At 45.3% G+C, this 15999-nt stretch overlaps 1 protein-coding gene across 2 annotated transcripts in view; it reads right to left on the minus strand.

The window, feature by feature from the left end:
- Positions 1-15999, minus strand: part of SH3PXD2A (SH3 and PX domains 2A) — a gene marked incomplete at both ends in the record, with an annotated part of 258277 nt that overhangs the window by 54446 nt on the left and 187832 nt on the right. For both annotated transcript variants that reach the window (XM_082002289.1, XM_082002288.1), the window contains one exon: positions 8619-8750. In XM_082002289.1, coding sequence (XP_081858415.1) covers positions 8619-8750 — 132 coding nt within the window. The remainder of the gene's footprint in view (positions 1-8618; positions 8751-15999) is intronic.

The following is a 15999-nucleotide window of genomic DNA, read 5'->3' on the forward strand; positions in this document are numbered from 1 at the left end:
CAACAGATGGGAAAAAGTCAGCCCTGGAGATACATATTTAATGTATCTGGAGACTTCCTATTCACAGCAATAACTCTTCCCCTAGCTTCGGGAAATTTGGGGGTGAGGGAGAGTTGTCCCGCAGAGACATGACATCAACTAAAGAAAAGGCGAATGAATGCAAAAGTCAAAGTCATTGGACTTCAGATGTCTCCATAAAGAGAAAAAAAAAGCCACATAACTGAACTAGCCCTGTCAGAATACCAGTTGCCCGAGATTAAGACAAACAATGAGAATGGGACTAAAAAATGAATATGAACCACACACTATAGCCCAAAGCATTTGAGAACATATGCTCTAGAGGGATGATTTAAAATTGGAAGTTCAGTTTTATTGTACCTCGATCTGGAGAAGATGTTCCTTTAAAACAATTTACAAGCAAAGACTACATAGAAGGGATCTAATAGGTACTGTTAAAGAGGAATACGACCCCATGACATCTCTTGTGTCCCTATTACTTGTCAATCATTCTTTTCCCTCTACAGGAAAATGAAACGAGGCAACATTGCTTGGAGAATAGTAATTCATTTCTTACTACACTGAAAACTTCCATGACAAACCTGAGGGAACAACACTACTAGTTAACTTCAGCAAGGCTTTATGAATGCACTGAAGGTCACTTTAGTATGACATTCACCTGCCCCCAACTCAAGTGGGACCCAAATAATAGAAGCCACCAATCAACTCCTCCATCCCAACAAGCAAAAAATCCCCATTAGCAGGGCTCCAGAGCAGTCTGGAGGTGTCCCAGGAAAGCTTCTGCAGAATTAGGCATTGCAAAGGGCATAGTGTTACCAGACAGCTATATTTCAAGTGTTTGTAATGAGCTTGTCACCAAGAAGTCAGAGCAATTCATGTGCAATTCAAAGCTGGGCAAAGGAAAACCAAGCAAGGATGTCTATGAAATGCAGAAGGGCTTCCCAGAAGAGATGGAAATGTCACAGCACAATTAAAGGGACCGTCTCTCCTTGTCACAGGGCTGAAGTGAGTATTCCCAGCAGAAAAGCAAGAGCCCACCTCAACCCCTTTGCATGGTCACAAAACTGCAGGTGTTTCAGAGGTGGCAATGGAGAACAACCTCATTTTCCACAGTGAGAGGGGACAACCACACACACCAGAGTGTTAACAACCCTGCTTTGATTCCAGCATAGAGAATTACCTTCCAGGCTCTTAAACACAGAAGGAAATGTCACTTGCCATGTAAGTTACTGAGTGGGGGAGAGGAAAGCCATTTAGACATCAGAAGATAGCAGCATGAATATTACAACACATTCATAATTCAAGCATTTTGTTTTATGCAACCTCCCAACCTTAGCTGAGGTGTTGGTGTGGTGATGCTTAAGCAACAGGCAGGTCTAGACATGTCAGTCCCAAATAGGTTATTGTTCAAGCCTATGTACAGGGCAGCCTTGAACTGCAGCTCAGAGGTAACTGCTTCAGAAATGTTGTGGTATGCTTCCTTTCTGGGCACAGTAAACCTAAGTTAAATTCTTGAAACTCAAATGAAGGCGTCAGCCATACCAATATCCTTTGCCTGATGAAAGTTCAACAGTCAGAAAAAGAAAGCAACCACCACCTACTTACTCTTGCAGAGGCAGACATTTAAAAATCCAATCAGATTAGGAAAAAGGCAAGAAAAAAAAAGGGGGGGTGAGAAAATAGCTTACAAAACAGAATCACGAGAGAGGTCAGGGTAGGCTGTCAAGGGCTGCTTCCAGCTTAGTGCAGCTGCTAAAGTCATTAGACAGTGTCACCCCACCCTTGGGCTCCCAGGGGCAAGAGCAGAGGAAGGAGGGCTCCTCGTCATCTCCTGCTGACCTGACTGTTTCTGGTGTGAGTGTGAATTCTCTTCATCCATTCAACATTTTGCAAACAGGCCACTGGAAGAGGGAATGCCTGTTTGCAGCATTTGCAGGGTTGGTCAGGCACTGTATTCTCAGAACAGAGCTGATCTCCAGTGAGAACTTGGTTAGAGCAAGTCATTGCATCCAGTTTTACCCCTCTGCTATAAGCTTGTCTCGGGCTTCCCCTGGAGCCAGCACAGAGCCTGGATTGGTCTAAATGTTCCTGTCAATCCTATCAATACTCCATTGATCCCATTTCCAGACAGATAAAGTTTAAAATAAAACCCACCCTTTGCAATCAGGCACACCAACGGGATGCTTTGCTTATAATGTTGCAAAACAAGCAAGAGAACAACCAACCTTGATCACCATCTCCAAAAAGCCTGAAGACAGAGTCAAAGACACTGCTGCAGTGAGACAAGCAAGTGCCATTGAGCATCCTTACCCTCACCACAGATGGCTCTGAAACTCTGCTTGCACAGAGAAGTCCTTCTCCAGCCCATGAGCTGCAGGCATTTGAAGGAGAAAAGCTTCTCTGTGTTGCCAGCATTGTCCCTATTTGGAGGGAAAACTTTTACAAACACTGTTTTTTAGGATATTAAACAACTTTTCAGCAACTCCTAATCGCCCAGCCTGCCTCCTCAGATGGCCTGTGTTTGTCTGCCTTAGTACATACACTGGGCAGAAAACTGCAACAGGACAGGAACTGATTCATAAATGGATCAAGTATCCTCTTCGGCAGGGCTGGTGACAGGCCCAGACAGGCAGGACACATGGCAGGACAGCGGTGAGTTCAGAATAGGGTGCTGGAGTCTATGGCCACAGCTAAAGTACAGTCCTCCCTTTTTGAAGAAGGGGTTTGAGGTGATCCTTGCTTGAACTCAGATCTGCTGATTAGAGAGTTATGAACACTGGTGCATACAGCAGTAGGTACACAAGCTACCCCAGGTATTTAGTGGTGGCCACTTACCTAAACTTGTCCTGTGGGATGTAGCCACCGGTGCTAGAGGAAGGGTGTTCAACCAACATAAGTGTTTGTTTCTCCTCCTCAATTCCAGGCACAACTCAAGGACTGATGAGGAGAAGGGGCTGCTGTATGAGGGAGTATTTACTTTTTGTATCATGACCATGGTCACTTACAAGGTTTAAAATTCAAATACACAACCATGCTAGGAAGAAGTGGAAATGCAGGGAACCGAAGTAGCTTTCTCAGAGCAAACAGCAAGGCAGGGCTGGATGTACAAACAGAAATCAAGTCCTGCATTACACCTGATGGACCACATCCCCTTGAAATGCTTTGTAAGGAAAAAGGAAAAAAAAAGTTTTCCAGGGAAAGCCAGCATGTACAATTGCACCTGAAACAAAGCATCATGTTGGCAATTAGGCATAATGAGTCTGGCAACACATCCGACCAGTAGATGCAAAGCTATTGACATTTCATAAGCAAACATGGTCACAGCATTTGCAATTTCGTGTAGAGCTACATCCACATTTGAAGCCTAGGAAACTGCTAGCATGTCGCTTATCTGTTAGAATAAACAGAATCGTACTGGGTTTTGGCCAGCCTTTGCAAGATAATACTAATGCTCAGAGACATTTGCTAGCAGTGTGCCTGGTGCCATGCTCCCCCCATGTACAAAGTGGGGATCATGAAGACAACATCCTAGAGAAAGCAGTAGAGCAGCAGAAAGCATATGCAAGACAGGAACAGTGGTCTCTACAGAATTTAAAACAAAACCCCTAGCAACACTAAAGAAAGGGGACCACAAATCAATGCTACTAGCAAAACCAGGCATGGCAGAGGGGACATAAGGATGAAACATTGATCCATGACTTGCAAAAAACCATGTTTCTCTGGTCTACCTGGAACGCTTTAAGGGTGTACCTTTAGCTAAGATGCAGTAGTTAACCATGAAAGTAATCTTGGCCAGATTTGGTACCAAGTAAAACACTTAACCCTGGAAAGCAACACCTTCAAATAAAGGGTGCTGTGTTCCCCATGAAGAGACAGAAGCCTGACTCAAAAAGCCCTCAACCTAAGAAGGGGGAGTTTGCAATAGGGAAGCCAGTGCACCCCCAGGAGTCAGTCACAAGAGAGCTGTGGTATCTCTATGTCCCTCTCTTAAATCATGCCTGCAGCCAGTGAGCAGCATAAGTGAAACCCAATGGTGATGCAGAGCACATTGCCTGGCACACACTGATTTCCCGACACTGTGTGGGCAACCAGCAAGTCCCAAGACCCCTCAGCCAGGGCACAGAGACAAGCAGAGACCTTCCTTACGTCAGTACTTCAGTGCCATGTCCCACACCCCAGCCAAGACAGAAGAGCAGCCTCCCTTCCCAGAGATCCCTTTGGGTCCCAATAAAGTTATGCTAGCCATAATAGCTTTGTTTTAAATATTGTGTGCAATATAGTATTAGAAATTGGTCTGCAGTTATGTAATTGCAAAGGAAATGGCCACGGTCTGGCTCAGCCCAGCTGAAAACGCCATCCCACGATGCCTCCACCGCAGATGCAGCTCCCAGGGGCTGCGAGGGAAGAGCCCCCATCCTGCCTGCGAGCGGAGCAGCAGGGAAGGCAGAGGTGCTTGGGAGTATGCTTTATACTTCATCGTCTGTCAGGTTTTCCATTGCAAACACTGCTGCCACAGTTTTTAGCTTGACCGTTTCAAGCCACATCCACGCAAAACTTGGCAGAGAGGGAGCTGCTCTGGCCCAGTCCCTCCCCTTGTACCTTAAAGAAATCTGTGTCGGATTCCTGCTTTAAAGTCACAACATTTCTTTTCTGCAGCAGGAATACATTTTTAAGTCATTCCACAAGGCTTTTTTTGTTAAGGTTTAAAAGAACCCTATGTACTTGACAGACAAGACTTGAGTCAACTATTCACATTGTTATTCTGAAACAGCTCAGAAATGTTTAGATAGCGTCGGACAGTGCAGGCTGGTTACACAGTGCCTTTAAACAAATCACAATCACTTCCAGCATGGAACACAAGCCCTGTAACTACAGCCTGTTCCCAGACACCATCTGGAAAGACTGTAAACCTCTGGTTTTCTCCTGATGCATTTGTGACCATTGCTACATGTGGATTTTCCTTCTCAGCTAAGGAAAAAAAGGAGATAAATATCTATCAGATACTTCAGGCACACTGTGGATCTTCTGCTCATGTAACCAGAATTCAGAAGGTCTGAAGGACAATTTTTGTTGAGCCAAGATAGGTATTAGCTGCAAAAACCAAGTGCCAAAGTCTGAGAGCTGGTACATTACTAAATGATTTGTTCTGAAGTATAGAAATACTACAGATCTCTTTCAGTCTAGCAAGGTTTGCTTCCGTGGCAATTGCAGCAACGGTTGGGTTACAGTGCCCCATGGGCTTCATAACCGAGGTGAAGGGTTTCAGAAATTATTCACCACATATGCTACACTGACCTTGATTTTAAGTCATAATACTGAACAGAAGTTTCAACTTCAAATGATATCCAAGTCATAACTTTCATTGGCACAATAATGAAGACAACCTTATCCAGCTCTTAGTGAAAGAGAAAACTAAGTAGGAGACAAAACCCCACCAAACGGGCTTGCACCTATCTGCCTGCGAGACACCTTAAATACCATCTCTTATACGGGGAAAAGTAACACTGAAGAATACAGTAAATGCAACACACTTACTAAAGTAACATAGTTAACATAGCTTGATGATAACCAGGTAAGACTTCAATAAATCAAATACCAGATTTTTTCCCCTTCTACCTCTGCCGTATACACTGGCCTTTGAAAGCAGAGCTTACTTTCTTTCAGGGGGTATACAATTTGTAGGCAAACATCAGAGGAGATGGTAACTCTAGGTGAGGCCCTAGAAGCATTCAGAAAAAACATCAAGCAGGAGGTGGAACAGGCACCATTTTTTGGAAACTAGTTTTGAGCTTCCTTGTGTTTTTTACACAATGGCATAGGGCCATTTAACCAGTAAAGAAGTGTTTCTTCCTTACAAAGCCATGCAACAGAGCCGAGTCAAGGTTTTTCCCACTCCAGGAAACAAAAGAACCGTTTAAGTGTCTCTAGGCATGAGCAAGCAACCCTATTCAGGCAAGGTTTTAAAATCAAGCAGTCATCTGTGCCTTTTCGTATCTAGCTTCCCCAAAGTACAGTTAAAGAATGAAACCAGACATATGATAAGCTATACGCATGTATACACACAAGGAAATTTGAGATATTGGTCTAGCAGCACATCCAGTGCACACTGTCCAGTCTGATGGGACTTCTCAGCCATGCAGCTAGCAAGCTATCTAGCCATATATCCTTCCTTTCATTGAAGAAATTGTCCCTGCTGCAGATGACATTCATAACACCTTACATCACCTTTGTCTGGCTGAATCAGAAGAAGAATGAGCTTAATTTATACAATCACAGCTACAGTTTCACAACACTTACCAAGCCAACATAACCATACAGTCAGATGAATTACTACACATGTGCATAGTCCAGTAATCTTATTTTCTTGAAAAGTATATCCCCATGTTCTTAGAAGTCATAACCACATCTTCTAGGCTTGCTTGCCTACACTGAACAGATACCCAAATTCAAACAATAACTCATGAGTTTTAAAAGTTGACACTTGAGAAACTTCTGCTAGTTTCACTATATGCCATTTATAGGTTTAGTTATAGCTGAAGAGACAAGAAGTCACAGTATTAGAGTCATTCCTGTGGTATCCCTAACCTAGGAGAGAGCGAGAGTGTATTCTTGGAGTCCTGTTCTTAAAACAACTAAAACATGATTTCCCTGCCAGAACAGTTTAGACAAGCATCCAAAGCAAATGATGCTCTCTCCATCACCAATCCATGACTTACGGGTGTTTTTTTAAAATTATATATCTTTATTTTTTATATATATACACACAAAGGGCAAGATCATAGCGTGGAGTTCAGGGCTTCAGATTTCCTTCCTTGTTTACATGGACATTGAGAAATTTGGCTGCTAAGCATCAGAATATGGTCTTAAGAACTGTAATCCAAGTTCAAGGATGTTTCCTTAGAAGAGTCACATTTCTGGACCCACTAATTAAATTCAAACCCTGACACTCTCCATTTATATCTCCACATACCATGTGGTTCAACACAATACGATGTGAACTGTGCAAGGCAGAGAGGCCACATTAAAAGAAAACACAAAGGAACTGTAATTTGGAATTCAGACACTTCTTGCATTATTTAACAGCCCAATTCCCTTGGCTCCATAAGCCATTATCCGAGACAGGGATATCATGGATATGAATATAAGTTGCCACAATAACCAGGCTTGTTCTGACAGCAGTAACACCCACTATTGACAATGAGAAGCCCTCAGGCTTGGAAGGGAGGGTGCTTGTCCACTAGTCCAGACACAGTTTAAGAAGTTACGACATTTTCCCCCTTCAATCACAATTGCTGTAAAGTGGGGCAGATGAGCATTTTGGCCTCTGCTAGTTCTGCAAGTGATACAGTCAGTACCCAAGAGACAGGCATTTCTGTTCACACTAGCCAGTGCATTTCCACACACTATCCTTTTGGACACCACACTAAATCACCAGCCAACTGACTACATCACTTTGAGCCAAACAAGCATTAGGCTTTCATACAGCAGAGAAACAACTGCTCCATTAAAAAAACAAAACAAAACAGCATGGTCATCATTGCAGATAACCTGATGCAGAGCTCTGGAAGATGGATTTATGGATCTGAGTCGCGGATCAAGGTGCCCTAGTTCCCCCAAGCTCTGGCGTGCCCAGCACACTCCAGAACCAGCCAGTTGTGAGAGTCCTTCACGTGGAGCTACCACGACGTGAGCCTTCACTTGAATGGCTCCAAATGCCAGCAGCTCCTCTGGATGAGCACACACAAGTCACGAGTGGGCTGGAAACCAGTCCTGGACAACAGCTTTGGATTAATACGCAAGGAACGCTGGAGCAGAGGAGGGGGAGCTGCTGAAGACAGGCAGTTATTCGAACCAGCTGCTAACCCGCTCCAACCACTCACATGTACACAGTCTCATGTGTTTGTTCAGGCTGACTCAAAGCTACCAGACATCCAAGAGTTAAAGTACACAAAAGACATCTATATAAACACTTGCCAAAAATCTCATCTTCCAAGTGGAAGCTGGTTATTCCAGGGATGGCAGAAGGGATTTCATCTTGCTTTTACATGACAGGCTCTGCCTCCTTGCCTCAAAATTCCCCAATTAACACCTCTGCAAGATGTTTTGAAACTTGTGCATGGCCACGTATTTATCTACGCACATTCTCTCCCCTCCCTACCGAGCTCTAGGCCACGAGCTAAGCTGTCAAGCCAAGTTTCATCCCAAGCAATTTTTAAACACTCATCCTATAAATCCCCCGACAAGGGAGTTAGTAATGGAAATGCTGACACAGACTTGAAGAGACAGCAGGGCAACTGTATCAGTCTACTATACATCAGCTTCATTAGCTGCAGATCCTTCTGTCTTTCACCTTCGTTTTCCATTAGCGTACTTTGGCTAATTAATGCACAAAACCTATGAAACATTCTTACAGTAGAAGGCAACATTTGGCCCCAGGCCCAAATCAACACTGAGAAACTTCAACATCCTCAGCCAGACATAGTAACTGTACCAGATGGAGCTAACGTACAGCTACAAGTAGTGATGAGGAAACCGAAAGGAGAGGAACACATGCAAAAATCGGACCACTGGAAGAGGGAAAAGCAGCAAACGTGTCTTACCGCTTTCGTTTTTCTCTATGACATCCACGACCTCTCCAGCCTGGAGGCTGATCTCAGAATTCTCCTGCTTCTCATAGTTGGACACCACCACATATTGTTCCAGGATCATGGGTTCAGAGCTAGCATCAGCACCTGGGGAAGGGAAAAAGCAAGCCGTAAGCCAGCTTCCAGCCATGGCTCCTCGAGAGCGACCTCCGTCCATCCGAATCACGACAGGCCAACTTGTCACCAGAGCCAAGCAAATCAGCAAACAACCTTGGCTCGCAGCATATCCCCAAATGGCTGGCCATATAGAAACAGCCTCCTCTGGCCCACAACCCAGCAGCACAGAGGGACATTGGAGAGAAGAAGAAGAAAAAAGGGGAGAAAAAAAAATACGAAACGGAGCCGAAAACAGTGTATTAGTTGCAAAGTTTCATGATGGATTCTGAAAATAAACCTCTTCCCAACATGGTTTCCACAATCCTTGCTCCCATTCAGAGAGAAAAATCCTGGGCAGAAGCAGCATAAATCCACAGCTGAGCCATCCCCCCAGTAAACCCAAAGAAAAAACAGCTCTCCCCTTGGCGGCTCAGCTCCTTCTCCACTCTAAAGGCTTGAGCTGAAAGTCAAGAGGGGGCTGTAGATGCCAATCATATTCGTCTGCACTGCAGCCCTTAAATAGAAACACATGAGCAGGATTGAGAGAGAGGGAGGTGGAGTGGAGGGAGAGAGGGGAGGGCGGGGAAGAGTGTTTACTTGAAACAGAAGAAGAAAAAAAAGTTACAGCGCCAGATCCTTGCTCAAACACAGCCACCCCCCGCCTGCCCCCCGCCAGCTCCGCAGTTCCGCGTTCCCCACGGCAGAGCAGCCCCGAGCGGGACGGGGCGCAGCACGCTCCAGCTTCCCTCTCTCCGTCGCCCTTCGGCGCCTTTTTGGAGCCCTTGGAGCAAACCTCTCCAGTCGTTCAGCTTCGCTTCATACCGAGGCTTTCGGCTGTCAAAGGCATTTATGAATGAGTGTAGGCTCTCACACAAACAAGGGCAAAAAAAGGCACAAAAAAACTGTTTTCTTCCTTTCCCCCACACTCCTGGAGGGTTTTTTTTTCTGTTGTGTGGTTTTGGGTTTGTTTTTTTTTTTTGGGGGGTTGTTTTTTTGGTTTTTTTTGTTTTTTTTTTTTAAATTTCTGATTTTTCCACCCCCAAACCAGAATCATGCATTTCGGGGTGGAGCTGCGAGGCCAGACGCAGCAGGAGACCCCCCCGACGCTGCCGCTCGCCATACGAGACGCATCTCGGCTCTCCGGTGCAACGTAAACAGTGCGGCCAGGGCCTCTGCACCCCCAAGCCCAGGCACCGACCGTGCTCTGCCTGCAAAATGCCTCGAGAAGTCGTGAAAACCTTTAGGACACCAGGGTTTCTTAATTTGCCCTCATTTATACACTCTTCAAAGTGTCAGACCAGAGCAAAAAGCACCTACAACTTCTGTCCGAGCGCCAACATGCCTTAATGCAAAGTTATTTTACAGGTTTCCTGAATTACAGCAATGTGTATTAGGGCAGAGCAGTTTGGGCCAACAGCATTATCATATATTTTACATATTACGAGGTAGTTCCTGTCTCTCCAGATTAAGACACAGATGGAAAGGGGAGACAGAAGCAGATGTACGACTTGCTGAAAGTCCCATTTCACATGATGGGGACAGAGCCAGGAGCAGGGTCCAGGTCTCCTGAATCTCTGATGACAAATTGGCTAGAAGAGACGGGAAGGAAGCAGCATGGTCTGAAACTGTTCACTGGACAAGTCAGGGGACCGACAGCCAAGCACAGGATGCTCAGTGCCGTATTTCCAAAAGCAGCATGTTCATATACGTTTGAGCTGAAGATGCAAAGTGATTCTACAGACAAATAATTAGCATCCCTGCCAAGAGAGAGGTAAAGAGTGCATCAGCCATTAAAACAGCATCCTGTGAAATGAAAATCCTAGAACAAAAAGCAATTAATTCAACCGTTTCCTGAAAGGAAACGCTATCACAATACCTCCCTTCGGACCAGATTTAAGAAATCCAGAAAATTAGAAGACTTCCTTGCTCCCTAAGCATGCCTCTGACTCTCCTCAGGTTACACAGGTTAATTTTCTTTAAAGAGGAGTCATCTCCTTTAGAAGTTTGTGTTTAAGAGATTTAGCTTTTCTATGACTAGTTCAACCACAGACAGTAGCAGTAATAGGGGGAAAAGACAGAGAACTGACAACATTTTAGTTTATAATAAAAAATTTTCACCATAAATGTTCATTCCAAATAAGCATCATGTTTCTGTTCATGATGAATCAACTTGACTTGTGTGCTCTGGTTTAAACCAGTGGTAACTGGGTTATCTAGAGTGTGATGAGATGCTTTCCTCTGTTTCACACTGCTTCCCACACAGTCCCTTCTCCAGTACAGAATGGGGCAGCATTACCATCTTCCTTCAACCTCTTTGTGCAATTAACACCTACAACCCCTACGTCATTTTAGTCATCGTAAGATAAATACCAGTTCTCTCACCAGAAACAAAAGTTGTCATGGCAGTATGTTTATGCATGTGCATCAGCGGAGAATTCAGTGTGTGGAAAGGCAAAAGGAGGAGCAAACAGTGGCAAAAGGAAAAAGGGACACGCAGGAAGCTACTCGCTAAGTAGAACCCCCAAATGTCGTCTTTTCTCTAATCTCCTAGACAGTGTTCATGGGAGTAGAGTAAGGAAAAAAACAACCAACCAAACACAAAACACAGCATCGGCTTGGTGGCAGGAGCGGTGCTCATGTGGTGCACATGTCCCTGCTGGGAACAAAGAGGAGACCAGGCTGGAGCACAGGCTGGCAAACACCCTGCCGTCAGCCACCGAGGCCAAGCCAGGGACCACGTGCCAGGGGAGCTCCCTTGCCAGAAAACCCAGAGAAGCAGCTCTTGAAATCCACCTCCACAACTCCGGCTCCAAAAAAAGTGGGTTTACAACAGTCTGGCAAGACAGGTTATATCCAAAAACCCAGCAGGGCTTTACAACGCCATTTAGTCTGTCCTGCCTCAGATAAGGTACTCGCTGCAGGAGGATTTGTCACTGCAGTGGCTGGTGCAACATAAAAGTCTCTTAATTGTGTAACAGAAGCTTGTATAAGTGTGACAGGGTTCCTATTAAGACCAAAAAAAAGTGTGATAAATTCCTTGGCCTAGGAAGTAACCAAGGTCAGACTTGTTCATTTAGAGCCACAGCAGATCATGCCTAGAGGAAACCTCCTTTGGTGGGTAGGGTCCCTGTGGCTCCCAGAGTGATGCTGACCCAGTATTAGGCACTGCACAGTGGGGAAGACTTCAGTAACAGTAGAGCAGGAAGGAGAGGACAAAAGAAAACAGGGAAACAATTCCTCACAGTAATCAAAAGCCTTAATAATTTTCTGGGTAGCCTGGTTTAGATTGTTACTATAACCCCTTCAGGCACAGTTAGTAGGGTAAAAAAAGACTTTAACTCTCCTCAGCCTTTCATCCCCCCAAAGCATCTTTAGATGAAGTACTCCTCAGTGACGCTCAGGATGACCACAACATTGCTGGTATGTTATGTCAGACTGCAGGCTTCCCCCTAAAGGGGCTTCAAAAGAACACGACAGGCAACGCCGCAGAGAGCGCAGCGCAAATTACAGCCACCGCCGTGGGCGCTTCCGCATCCCCGCCAATTAGTTCAGGTCTAATTTGTAACACAGGACACAGCATCGCATTGAAGAGTAGCAGCCTGCTCAGCGTGAAGCATGCCAGGGAGGAGGATGCAGAGTGGCACGAGTTCCCCAGCAAGTTCCCATGCACACTGCAATGCCCCCCTGATATTACAGCCCCACTTTTTAAAAGCCTCTTCAGCACAGGCAGGAGGAGCGGAGAACAGAGGATAGGATAACACTGATGTGCCAGGTAACGTTCCCCCCTCCTGTCCCCCAAAAAGCAGAATTAGTGTTTTGGTTTAGCTCCAACTTGCAAGCCCTCCCCAGAGCAGAGCGCACGATAGATTGCGGGCTGAAATAAGAGTTTGCTTGCCTCTCCGTTTCTTTTTGCCTCGAGTCCGTTTCCTGGTTAAAGTCTTGAGGATACCCCTCCTCCTCTCCATAGGGCTCCACTTTACAATCCTCCCGCTCCTCACCTCAGCGATTCCCTTCCTGGGGCTGGGCAGAAGTGTCATCAGAGCTTGTCCGTGCCCCTCGCAGCTGGCACTATGGAGTGACACAGTTGCAGCCTGTCCCCCTCGCCAGGCAGCGAGGAGGGAGCATCATTCCTCCTGCAGTACTCAGAGACCAGCGACTACTGTGAAAGCCTCCTAAATAAGAGCGCAGAGCGCCCGTTCCAAGCAACGTCTTCCTCCTCCTCCTCTTGTGTTGCAACAGCTAGGAACCTACGATGGTTTTGCAATAGCCAAAAATTAAAACCACCAACTGGACTCCAAAAATAAAGTCATCTGGATATGGAAATCTGAGACTCCTGATCTTTGCCAGAGTACTCTGCTGTTATCAGGCTATAAACATGTCTGCCCTTTTAATCCATACAATGCACAGACTTTTATATTGCCCTTTTATGATTATCAATCAAGTGTTTACAGATTCAGGCTAAATGAATTAGTACTGGGCTGGTCAGTGGAAGTTTCGCAGACGCAGCCAAAACCACAGAAACGGTTAGTGAACGCCGTAAGGATGATTCACAGCTGAACAGCCAACTGGCAGGTAGTCCAGCTCTTCCGGCCGGGGCACAACTGCCGAGGACGCGTGCAGGGTCTGCACGGGGGGGCTGGCAGAAGCACCCCCGCCTGCCACGGCTTGCCGTACGGTACCGTCAGAGCTTCGCCCTTCTCTGCGCGCAGCGAGGAGTGACTGTGGTAGCTTGGATCTAGAGCTGCGGTTTCCTGTTAAAGCAAGTTCTTCAAGGGTAAGCCTTTATGTACCTCCGGAAAACTCCTTCTGGGGAAGGAGGGGAACAAAAGAAGAAAAAAGAATACCCAGAATAGCTGCATGCCTATTTAAAGTCCTCAAATCAGTCTATCCCCTCACAACAATCATATGCCCAGCCCTAAACACAAGGATTTTCTTCCCCTAAAAGCTCTACCTCTTTTCTTTCTTGTGAGGACTACATCACTATGATAAATAAACACATTAAAACTGCATATTTTCTTTGAGCCTTCCACTAGTGATATAACCCCAAGTGTTTTAAGATAGAGAGCTTAGGTCTGCCTAAAAATCGCCTTAAGTGTCTGTTGCGCATAAGATAAAAAACAGACTTTACCAGATGAAGCACACGAGATTACACAAGCTCTCACAGGGGTCTCAGAAGTGCAGTTCCTAAAATAACCAGTTCCTAGAGCAAGCAGTGGGACGAGACTGATGAAGCTTCCTACAAATCTTCTTGGGGACAATACAGATTCAGATCAAAACCATGTTTCTCAGTCTAGGATCTCTTTTCTATTCAGTGTTTTTTTTGTTTTGTTTTGGATTTTTGTTTATTTGTTCATTCTTTTTTTTTTTTGTTGTTCTTAATGTGCCCTAAGCAATCAGGCCTTTGACTCATCTCCTGGATACTCCCACGCTCCAACCTGTCACTCTTCAGCCCCCTTCCCACTTACTAAAATTCAGGCTATATTTGCACATCAATTATTCTTGGAGGTGAAAGGCCACTGACAACTTGTGGCAATAGGAAAGGGGATTCATCTCCACCCCTTCTGCCAGACAGGAATCCCCCCAGTCCTAGCAGTGTTTAACTTCAGAGATCAACAGCTCTTCGTGTAGCAGTCTGGAGCCACAAGCTTTAGGGACAGGGACAGAAGTTCAGCACCACCCATAGTAACTAAAGAAATTCAGTAACTCATTACAGGTGAAAATAAATATTTAGATAAGTCTATCAAGTGGGTTATTAATACAGTATCATTTCAGTAGTTCTTTCCTGAGCTCGGCCAGGTAGCTCTTTTACAAAGAGCAAAGCAATTCTGTCACGTATTCAGAAAAGAGTTTCAGAAGCAGGTGACACCCTGCTATTAGGCAGAGATAGGATTGAAAGCAGAAAGGGAAGGGTTTGGATGTCACTGCTTAAGTAATTCAGAAGAGTCAAAGCCAGAGAAGTTTGGCCTAAAACCCTGCCCAAATCCCAAAGAATGACTGAGAATAAAACAAGGTCGAGCACCACACACCCAGTGATGGCCAGGTCAGCATGCAAACCCTCTCACACCAGGTTATCAGCCGTAATTAATGCACAAGAAGTTTCTCCATAAGTGAACATCCATACATAATCTTTCTCAACTCCACAGCACTCATGCTCTGCAAGCCTTTCAGTACATGGAGCAACAGCTTCCCTGCAGAGTAGCTAAAACTCTAGTCTTTCTTGTTATCTTCTGGCCATACACGCAAAAATCTGGTATAGGTGGTAACTCCATGAGCTGCATTAACTCCCTCTGGCCACCTGGGTTGCTGCTACAAACAGCTACAGGGAACCCAAGCCAACAGCATGTATTGCCACCACGAAGGGAATACGACCAGCAATCACAGCAGCAGAAAATTATGCTGGGGAATGAATCCAGGCATCAGGTTAAGGTGCACGTAATATTTTCTAGCGCTTCTAAGAACCAAGATCTGGATAAGCCTTCAAGAGTTTGGGACAAGTGGCATCTTTAAGATAGACTGTGGCTTCCAGCACTGGAGCACGTGCCTGATGCTAAAACCAGCAGCAAAACACAGCCCCCACGGGGAGCATGTCAGGAACGAGCTTGGCCCATGGTAAATGGCAGGCGCGCTCTCAAGCGAGTGCTCCAGTTCAGTTCTTCCTTCTTTACAGTCCTCAGCAGCATTTCCAACAAAATCCTGACAAACAGAGAAATTCAGTGCTGACCTTTGCCAACTGGAGCTTGTTAGTCTCAGGATTTTTATTTTTTATTTTTGATCTGCTAGGTTTTAAGACAGAGCCAAGAAAAATTAGAGGCAGTAGGGTGAAAGGAAAAAAAAAAAAAAGTTGAGTTGTCTTTCCACTCCTTCTCGGAAAGTTGGCTCTCTGAACAGCAATTCCAACCAACTAGGTTACAGGTAGCAACAGTTCGGAATACTTAAGTATTTTGCACACAAATCTGTTAAACTGCATGGAGATTTTCACACAGCTGCTAGACAGGGTATTCCACCAAGCTGAAGTCACCTACATACTCTGGCATTTGCCCTACTGCTGCTAAGTGGTGCAATGCGTTCACATTACTCCCCATGGCAAGAAGCAGACTAGCCAAGGAATTTAATCGCAGTTGGGGTGACCCAAACTAGTGTCCCACCACAGCACCTCTCAGGATCTGGTTGTATGGCACCCGCCTTTTTTCAAAGAAGGAAACTAAACCACTTGCAATCCTTGGTTAGGGTGTCCACTTCA

The sequence above is a fragment of the Phaethon aethereus genome (genome assembly GCF_964289735.1).
Source record: "Phaethon aethereus genome assembly, chromosome: 7".
Classification (NCBI taxonomy): domain Eukaryota; kingdom Metazoa; phylum Chordata; class Aves; order Phaethontiformes; family Phaethontidae; genus Phaethon; species Phaethon aethereus.